This window comes from Bombina bombina, chromosome 9 (assembly GCF_027579735.1).
Source record: "Bombina bombina isolate aBomBom1 chromosome 9, aBomBom1.pri, whole genome shotgun sequence".
NCBI lineage: Eukaryota > Metazoa > Chordata > Amphibia > Anura > Bombinatoridae > Bombina > Bombina bombina.
In genome coordinates, this window is record NC_069507.1 from 189,050,536 (window position 1) to 189,061,645 (window position 11,110).

General features: G+C 34.6%; 1 protein-coding gene across 1 annotated transcript in view; it reads left to right on the plus strand.

Moving 5' to 3' along the window:
- Positions 1–5,448, plus strand: part of CPN1 (carboxypeptidase N subunit 1) — a 79,604-nt gene extending 74,156 nt beyond the window's left edge. Inside the window, exons 8-9 of the mRNA XM_053692529.1 lie at positions 1,840–1,958; positions 4,958–5,448. Coding sequence (XP_053548504.1) covers positions 1,840–1,958; positions 4,958–5,080 — 242 coding nt within the window. The 3' untranslated portion in view covers positions 5,081–5,448. The remainder of the gene's footprint in view (positions 1–1,839; positions 1,959–4,957) is intronic.
- The last annotated feature ends 5,662 nt before the right edge of the window (positions 5,449–11,110 follow it).

The following is an 11,110-nucleotide window of genomic DNA, read 5'->3' on the forward strand; positions in this document are numbered from 1 at the left end:
TAATCATGAAAGAAAAAATTTGGGTTCAGTGTCCCTTTAATCAAAATCGCACATTCAAACCTGATACGCAAGATTTTAAGATTTATTCTTCGTATGTCTCTAGGCCCACGCAGGATCGCTTAAAAATAATTTTTTAAAAATACTGATTTAAAAAAACCTCTCAATAATTAAAACACCCTAATTTTTTTTAAATTTGTTTTTAGTGTTACTTAAAAACTCACTGCCATTCACGCAACTATTGAGCCACACATTTTTACTGCCTTTCTTTTTTTAATACATGTGGATTAGAGCGAACACAATTCTCTATATAATAAAGCTCTCTGTGTGATGAGATCATCATAATCTATATGTACGTATGTACTATATTGGTCATGTTATGATGCTTAATGTAAATGTTTGCAATTTTGAAATATTCGCATAGCCGTTTTGTTCTGGGAATGCAGTCTCACTTCATAGAGCAAAATATGTCACCTTGTAGAAACGAAGAGGGGCTGGTTGTGGGCGTTCCGTGGGGGAGTGGTTGGAATGATTTAGCAGCACTAATGCCAATTATGCAGAATTCTTTAATACTCTATTGACCCTGTTTTTCTAGACTGGTTTAGTGTTTGACATAACCTTGTTGCAATTAAAAAGTCTATTGTTTATTGTCAACAGAGTGCATAAATTACATCCAATTTTTAGTTATACCAACAGGTAAGATTTGATGCATTTCCTGTGCCACCACAGAGGTTGGCACCCCTTAAAGGGACAGTAACAATCTTATCATTACAAGATATTTCTGTTGTGTTGCTATAGAATAACATATCTGCAATTATTCATCAATAGCCCCCATTTGCCTTACTTGGAGCAGCCAATCTGGACTTTAGTCCACAGGCAACAACAAGGCTAGCCACTGTTATAAAATTAGCGTAAAATACATTGTTTTGCAGTTATCTGATAAATCCAATTAGGGGCATATATATAGCAGGGTTAACCTTGAAAAGTCAGCAGGGTGCAGTTTAAATTCTGGGAATTAGAAATAGTTCAATTTTCAGAGCTAAATTACATGAAAAGGGGGCAAAATAAATAATGACCTTTTATTGTAAACTTGTTTCATTATACATAATTAAACATGTTATATAAATCTCAAGGTGTTTACTGTCCCTTTAAACGCAACTAGGTGCATATCACAGAGTTTACGTAGCCACTGAATTTGATTAACAGGCAGTCTATTGCCCTGTGAGTATGCACCAATCAGCACTTGTCTAGGCATCTGATATTGTAACAGTCTGTGCACAAGATTCCAGTCATAAAGGCTTTTTCACAGTTTATATTAAAAAAATATGATAAATTGCTATGCTTGCCGATGCTTAGCTTTAGCATGTTACGTCCCTTTAATAAGTTAAATATCCAGTCGTCTCATAACACACAAATGTTCCAAAAAAGTTTTCAGGACAAAAGTTATTTTCTCTTGTATTATATTCTGATTTGATAGTTTTATCTCATGCTTATAGTTAGGGACAGAACTACCAGGGATGCAGAGGTTGCGACTGCGACCGGGCCCCGGGAGTTCCCCCTTTAAGCGGGGGCCAGCTTCAGCAAAACAAAACTACTTGTTTTCCCAACTGTTATAAAAAAAAATCAAGATATTTTTTTTTTTTTAGCACAAACGTTTTGACCTGTCTGTCACCTGTGCCCTGATATCCATTGGCCTTCCAGAACTTAGTTCCATCCTATTATGACTGGCTTTGGCGGTTGGCGGTGGTGCACACATTGGCTATAGTTCATCTTTTGAAGCACAAATTGAACTATACCATCTTCTCAGATCCTGAAATAACACATAAATTGTATTTTTTGCAGGTGAAGGAGGTGACTATTTCCGGCTATTGTTACCTGACACATATGTTGTAACGGTGTCTGCAGAAGGTTATTTTTCAAAGAGTGTGACTGTAACTGTTGGGCCTGAAGCTCCTTCAGTGGTATGTATTGCCATGATTCTGACCTCACTTTATGTGTTGTATGCTGGTCATTTGTGGCACCAATATTCTTGTCTTATTCAGTCTAAAGATGATGCTTAATGGGACAATGATCTGTAAAAATGGTTTCCAATGACTTGTTATATAAAACTGCATAGTATATAATGTATGGGGAGTTACTCTTTAGGTTTATTTTTTTATGAAATAGCTGTTTTTGCTATTTGAAACCACAACCCATTAAAATTGTCTAAACTTGTAGGGAAAGCAGTCCTCCTTATCTTATCACTCTCTATACATATAAATGTTTTTTTTTACTTCTGTCTGTATACCAAAGCTTAATATTTAAAGAAAACAATTGAGAATTAACCTATTCTACCTCCTACTGTGAGTGTAATTTCTTCTGATGGCTCTCATTTACATAGATTTTCTGAAATATGTTTTTAAGTTTTTAAATTTTTATATAGTTGGTGTTTTTAATGGGCAAAAATAGCTTATTCAAATAACAAAATAAAGTTGAATTAGCTATTTGTAAACAATTTAATACGCTACAGTTGTAAAATAGATAATTGGGAACACATTAAATGTGAGACAGTTTTACAGTACACTGTTCCTTTAAGGGACACAAAACACAACATTAAACTATAATAGTTCAGTCAGAGCACACAATTTTAAGCATCTTTCCAATTTACTTCTATTGTGCTTTGTTCTTGTGGTGTCCTTTGTGGGGTATTCAATAAAGGATAGGAAAAGAACAAAGTGAATCTGACAATAGAAGTAAATTGGAAAACTGTTTAAATTGCATGTTATATCTGAATTATAAAAGTTTTATTTTGTCCATTTAAAGTTACAGATCCTTTTTATTTATTTAAATTTAAGATGCCCAAATTACCTTAAATTTGTTTTTAAATTTATGGAATTTCTACATTTTCTATTCTATTGACGTCTACTTAAAGCCACATATTACCTCTATGGCTATAGTAGCATTATTAGTAGTAATATAGCAGTTTACATCTGTTGTACAGCTTGCAGTTCAATATAGAACAATGTCTTACAGTTTTCTGCTAAAGCACAGGACACGTATACAAAGTCATGACTTGGTAATGTTCAACTAACTTTCATGCTGAATCACACTTTCTTGCTTAAATATTAAGCTACCTATTATACAAGGTTAGTGATGTTTTGACCAGCAATAAAGGGTGTGTTGTATTATTGAAAATAACTCATAATGATGAGCTCCATGCATTTGGTATAATTCAATCATTACGCAGATATAGTGTAATATAGCAAAATAAGTCTGCTAGGAAGCAGATCACAGTTCAGAATGTGCCAAAAATCATATGACATTAGTTCATGTGCAGAGCAATGCCCAGGATTTGTCAGAGAAGAAGATCTATGCATCTGTATCTCGGATGGTGCCAACTCTAAATTATGTAAGGTCATTCTGAACCTGATGTACTTGTTCTGTAAGAGGATTTATCCAAATTGAAGAATTTGCTTGTAAATGGCAAGTGAGGTTTAACATAGATAAATTATACATTATGCATTTGGGAAGCAAAAATAAGCAGCCAGGAGCTATTTATTACCTAAATGTGTCAAAATTGTTAATATATAGTCAAAGTTCCATGAAAACCCCCATTCTGTTCCAGAAGAGGATACAGCCTGCAATTGGTGTGTACACATGTACAGTATGCCTGTTCTTGATTGGCTCACCAGACGTATCCTCTGTAGTGAACAAGAGCTGTGTAAGGTCATTAGGTCAAAGCAGGATGAACTAGCGTTACAAGGGGATCTGCAAAAAATAGAAGTATGGGCAGGTAAATGTAAAAATAGATTTAAAGGGACACTCAGGTTAAATTAAATTTTCATGATTCAGATACAGCATGTAATTTTAAACAACTTTCCAATTTACTTCCATTAAAAAAAATGTTCACAGTCTTTTATATTTACAATTTTTGAGTCACCAGATTCTACTGAGCATGTGCAAGAATTCACAGACTCTACGTATATGCATTTGTGATTGGCTGATTGCTATCACATGGTACAAGGGGAGTGGAAATATACATAACTTTGAAATTTGTTATAAAAAAAATCTACTACTCATTTGAAGTTCAGACTAAGTGCTATTGCATTGTCTTGTTATCTTGCATTTGTTGATTATGCAAATCTAATGTGTTGACTGGTCCTTTAATACAGGAAAATGCAAGGTTCCACATTTTGGAAGTAAAAATAAGCGGGCAATGTATTATTTAAATGGGACTAGACTTAGCCAAACAGAGGAGAAAATGGATTTGGGAGTAGTAATAGATAACAAACTAAAGGTGGGTGCACAATGCAGGGCCGCGGCTTCTAATGCTAATAAGATACTAGCATGTATTAAAAGAGGCATTGATTCAAGGGAGGAAAGCATAATTATATCACTATATATATCTCTGGTAAGACCTCACCTTGAGTATGGAGTGCAGTTCTGGGGACCAATCTCAAAAAAAGATATCGCAGACCTTGAAAATTTCAGAGAAGGGCCACATTTTTCACTGTAAGAGCAATAAAATTGTGGAACTCATTACCAAAGGAGGAAGTGAATGCCAATACCTTAGATACATTTAAAAATGGTTTGGATACATTTCTGGCTAGAAACAGAATTCATGGATATGATTGCTGGTGTTAAATGGGTCACCTTTTAATGGGATTAATTTAAGCTCAACTGGAGCTTTTTTGTAAGTATAATAGATTTGTATAGGTTGAACTTAATGGACTTTGGTCTTTTTTTCAACCTCATCTACTTTAACTATATTATTGCAACTTTAGCTACAATGCAGATGCTAAATACATAATAAATTAAAGGAATTTGTTTAACAGTAAAATGCTCTAACGAAATGCAATATTTTATTTTTACAATAGGATGTCCCTTAAAAACTGTTATTTTGTTGGCTTAATTGGTGACAATGCTCCTTACGTTTAATTATATGTAAGTAACAAGTAAAATATGCCCGGTCTCTTTTCAGGTGCATTTCCAGCTAAAACAAGAGAAAATGAATTCAAAGGAAAAATTGGCATATAAAAATTTGAATGCCAAAGCGCAGATGAAGAAGATAACTCCACGAACAATTATCAGAAAGAGGAGATGAATTTATTACTAACGTAACCTACATTTATATTTATCCTGATATCTGCTGCAGATTCAAGCAACAAAGGCTGTAGAGGAAGGACTTATTCATATCCATAATATTGGAATTCTATAAATTCTCTAACAAATTCTTGGCTGCATTATGAAGATAACATGATTGATACAAACTCTAGTTTTCTTTGAACCTGGTGCAAAAACTGATTTGTAAGATTACGGACTGGAACATATTTCCTATTAAGGCAGATTATAAAATACTTAAAATGTTAATGAGATATAAAATACATATTTTTAAACTGTAACTGATTTTATTTTTTTAAATAAATATTCTGTATACCTTAAATAATCATAAATGTTAACGTTTTAAAGTAATTTCTGCTGGCTAGTGCATGATTGCCAACTGCTTGTGCCACATATGAGAGTGCAGTGAGCGCTGATGATGTCATAGGCACACCTTGTACAGGAGTATGGGCGGGAGAACTGTGTTCATTAAAGGGACAGTAAAGTCAAAATTAAACCTTTGTGATTACTACTAAGGTATGCTCTTCAACAATGGATACCAAGAGAACAAAGTGAATTGGAAAGTTGTTTAAAACTGCATTTTCTATCTAAACCATAAGAGTTTAAAGGGACAGTAAACATAAAAAATGTTATTGTTTAAATAGATAGATAATCCCTTTATTTACCATTCCCCAGTTTTGCATAACCAACACTGTTATATTAATACACATTTATCTCTGTAATTACCTTGTATCTAAGCTTCTGCAGACTGCTTCCTTATCTCAGATCTTTTGAAAGACTTGACATTCAGGCAATTAGTACTGACTCTTAAATAACTTCACGTGCATGTGCACAATGTTATCTATATGAAACACATGAACTAACGCCCTCTAGCTGTGAAAAACTGTCAAATGCATTCAAATTAGAGGCGGCCTTCAAGGGCTTAGAAATTAGCATATGAGCCTACCTAGTGTTAGCATTCAACTAAGAATAACAAGAGAACAAAGCAAATTTAATGATAAAAGTAAATTAGAAAGTTGTTTAAAATGACATGCCCTATCTGAATCATGAAGTTTAATTTGGACTTTACTATCCCTTTAAAGCACAAGGAGCATTTCTTTCATGATTTCTTTATGTAGAAAATATCAAGCAGCCCTATAGGAGAATTTTTACATATGAACTATCTAAGCCATAACATTTATTCCCACGTCATAAGGAAGACAAGTTTTCTTTAAATCTCAGCATTCCACTAAAGGGATAAACAGAATGAAGGTAAAAAAAACAACAAAATCAAATGTAAAAGAACGTGTGAAACAGCTTCACTCTATGTTAAAAGGACAGTAAACCCCTTATGAGTTTAATATAAAATCTTTAGTTATAGTAATTAGGGATCTGCAGGGAAGACATTTTCGTTACAAACAAAAATATTTGAGGACATTCGTTTCCGCGAATATTCGTTTCCTGCACTATTCATTTTTCATTTCATTTTAAAAAATGAAAATCAAATTTTCGTTAAACATTTACATGAATTTTTGTTAAAACGAATGTAAATGTTTCGAAGCTACAAGGGAAAAGTTTGCCTGTAGCTTCATACTTACTTTTAAAGTGTAAAAGACTTACCGAAAAGCGCTCTGGAGAGTGCGCTAACCCGTTCCTCTTCTTGCCAGGGCCTTGGGCGTTCTAACAGGAGGCTTAGCGAGTTTGGCTCCCAGGACCTGCACTAAACTACCACTAAACTGCCATATGTTCTAGACACATGCACACTCCTGAGCTTACAGCCGTGCTTTTCATAAATAGATACCAAGAGAACGAAGACAATTTGATCATAGAAGTAAATTAGAAAGTTGTTTAATATTACATGCTCTATCTTGATTATAATAGGAACATTTTGGGTTCAGTGTCCCTTTAAGCTCAGATTGGCTCCTTCAAATTAGGCAAGTCGTAGGGATATTGAAAAACAATTACAGCAAACAAGATGTTAATTTGTTTTAAACATGTTTAGACTTTGCTGATATGTTATTCTATAGCAACACAACAGAAGTGTCTTGCAATTACAAGGTGTTTACTTTCCCTCTAAATATTAAGTTGCATATTGTATATTTATGTTTGAAGCAACAATATACAGATTTGATTTAAAGGGACAGTCTACTCCAGAATTTTTATTGTTTATAAAGATAGATAATATTACCCATTCCCCAGTTTTGCATAACCAACACTGTTATATTAATACACTTTTTACCTCTGTAATTACATTGTATCTAAGCTTCTGCAGACTGCCCCCTTATCTCAGTTCTTTTGACAGACTTCCATTTTTGCCAATTAGTGCCCTCTCATAAGTAACTCCACGGGCATGAGTAAAATGTTATCTATATGGCACACATGAACTTATGCCCTCTAGCTGTAAAAAAAAACTTTCAAAATGCATCCAGAAAAGAGGCGGCCCTTAATGGTTTAAAAATTAGCATATGAGCCTACCAAGGTTTAGCTTTCAACTAAAAATACCAAGAGAACAAAGCAAATTTTATGATAAAAGACATGCCCTATCTGAATCATGAAAGTTTAATTTTGACTAGACTGTCCCTTTACGTCTGCACTATTATGTTACTGAATACTGCATGATAGTAAATATAGTATAATTCAAACAGTGTATAGAAAACCCAATTTGCTATCATGTATAAAACAATATTTTTGCATGAAATTCATAAATATGAGTGATAGAAGTCTTACTAGTTATGAAGCAGCACAAGTGTTTATCTATTCTCTAAATTGGGGCATTTTTTCTCTGCAGTCATAAAACCAGTGCACTTTATTACCAGAGCACACTGGTTAAACTAAATGTAGCTCTTCCATGAAATGTATAGAGACTTTTTTAAATGCTGGTTTATTTGAAAAAGCCATAAAATATGTTGAGATCTGTGCATATCCTACAAGGGCTAATTAAGTAAAAAAAAGTTTGCAGAAAAAAATGTTTAAAAATTGCAAGTATTTTAAAATAATTTTCAAAAATAAGCAAAATTAGCTACATAGCCATGCTGTCTGGATTAGACTGATCCACCCCCCCCCCCCTTTATCCGTGTTTAGCATCAGAAATACAGGCATTGTATTTCAACTGAGTTCACAGCAGTTTATGTGCCTCTAGGCATGCTCCAGCATATACTGGGTGTTAAAGTCTGCATTCTACCAGATCAAAGGTGGATATAGATACAGCTATAAAAGGAATTGTGTGTGGGGAGTTAGAGCTGTACAATGTAGAAACTTAAAATAAAGGGTTAATGGTGAGGCACTTCAGTATAAATTTGCAGGTTAAGTAATTAAAGTACATATTATTATATTTTGTCTCTATCCCAACTTGTTTTTTTGTTCCTTTAAACCGTGACAAAAACATTGAAGCACTACACTGCAAACATTTGAATACAACATAAATGTATAAGTATTTAAAACTGTAATTTTGCATAATGTGCATTGTTTTGCAGTGCACGGAAAGTATCATACATTCCTTATCTCCTTTGCTGTTGTCAATTAAGATCTGATCAATCACTGTGTAGCATGTGTGGGGCAGGAATCTGAATCTAGCTGGATGTACTATTATGTGCCAGGAAAATAGGAAAAACACAATTTTTTTTATGTATATTGCAGGAATAGCAGGCAAATTAAATAATTTTAAATAATATATAGAAGATTACATTTTGAGTTTAATATCTTTTTAGCTGGGCAACAATTTTTTCTCAAAACACCATGAAGTCAATTTATTAAAGGTCTTGCGGACCTGATCCGACAGTGCGGATCAGGTACGCAAGACCTTGCTGAATGCGGAGAGCAATACGCTCTCCGTATTCAGCATTGCACCAGCAGCTCACAAAAGCTGCTGGTGCAACGCCGCCCCCTGCAGACTCGCGGCCAATCGTCCACCTACAGGGAGGTGTCAATCAACCCGATCGGGTTGAATTGTGGCGATTCCTGTCCACCTCATCAGAGCAGGCGGACAGGGTTATGGAGACGAGATCTTTAGACCGCTGCTTCATAACTGCTGTTTCTGGCGAGTCTTCAGACTCGCCAGAAACATGGCCCTTCAAGCTCCCTTCGGAGCTTGATAAATGGGCCTCCTTGGGTGTTTTCTTAAATGGACATGAAAACCAAAATTGTTCTTTCACAATTCAGATAGAGAATGCAATTTGAAACAACTTCCCAGTTTACTTCTATAATCTAATTTGTATTGTTCTGTTGGTATCCTTTTTTTAAAAGCATACCTAGGTTGGCTCAGAGCCGCAATGCACTACTGGGAGCTAGCTGCCGATTGGTGGCTGTAAATATATGTTATTGGCTGACTAAATGTATTTAGCTAGCTCCGAGTAGTGCAATGCTGATCCTTTAGCAAAAAATACCAAGAAAATGAAGCAAATGTTAAAATGGAACTAAAATGTTCTTTATAATTGTATTCTCTATCTGAATCTAGAAAGAAAGAAACAAAAGGTTTTCATGCCCCTTTATCTTCTACTGCAGATCATATCATGGGATTGTATTAAACAGATTAAAAAAAACTGTATTTCTGCAGCATATGCACATATCCTATGAGGGCCTGTGCGCCAGTATTCAAGCTCAGAGAGCTAAAGAGGATGTGCATTGCTTCTGTAAAGACAAAACTTATGTCATGCATGTCATTGTTAGTGTGTGGTGTTTGAATACTTGTGCACAAGCATCCACAGGATATGTGCGTATTCCGCTGAAAAACAGTAATGACTTTTACTAGATGCATTTTTTCTAATGGATGTATATTGCAAAATGCTTCTATTTTGCAATGAAATGCCCCCATGCACATTTCAAATTTTACATTCCTATCCCTTTAAACATAATTTATAGCTCTACTTAGTTCTGGCTCCAGCTTGTCTTTTGAATGACCATAATGTAACTATGTAAGTTAATTATCTTATTGTAGCTAAAGATCCAAGAATCTGCCACAGAGCACTAGGGGAATCTTGCAGAGTTTCCAAAATATGTGGCTTATTTACTACCAGAACTTTAAGTTATTACAATTAGGTATTAATTATGGAATCCACACATGCTTCATATAAACAGTGGTACAATGCTAGAATTATGTATGTTTTAAAGGGCTATTATAGTGGTAAAATTATGTGATCATAGTTGTTAGATCATGTAATGTATCACTTGCAACGTGGCAGTTTCCACTTTAACTATGTGTTTAACCCCTTTGGGGGGTTAAATGGACATGAAAGACCCTTTTTTTTCTTTCATGATTCAGACAGAGCATACAATTTAAAAAAAAAGTTTCCAATTTACTTCTAGTATCAAATTTGCTTAATTCTTCTGTTATTCTTTGTTGAAGAGATATCTAGATAGCTAGCGTGCACATGTCTGGAGCACTACATGACTGGAAATAGTGCTGCCATCTAGTGCTCTTGCAAATGTATTACATTCTTGCAAAACTGCTGCCATATAGTAGCTGTAGACATGTGCACACTCCTGAACTGACCTTCCTGCTTTTCAACAAAAGATAACAAGAAAATAAAGACAATGTGATAATAGAAGTATATTTGAAAGTTATTTAAAATTGTATACAGGTAGCCCTCAGTTTATGCCGGGGTTAGGTTCCAGAAGGAATGGTTGTAAATCAAAACCGTTGTAAATTGAAACCCAGTTTATAATGTAAGTCAATGGGAAGTGAGGGAGTTAGGTTCAAGGCCCCTCTCAAAATTGTCATAAGTAACACCTAATACATTATTTTTAAAGCTTTGTAATGAAGACTTTAAATTCTAAACAGCATTATAAACCTAATAAAATAATCATACAACACAGACTTCACTTGCATTTTTCTGCAAACAGTTCTTTCTATGCATTCCATTCTGGACTGATTTATAGACAGGAAGATCTTGTTCCTTTGAAATCTGCTTGATAGCTCAGGTCTGGTTAAACTGATTAATTTCAGCTTGCTGGGCTTTGCTGCAACACAAGCAGACAGCTCCACCTACTGGCTATTTTAATAAATGCACTGCTTCTCAATGCTTTTCAATAGCAGTCA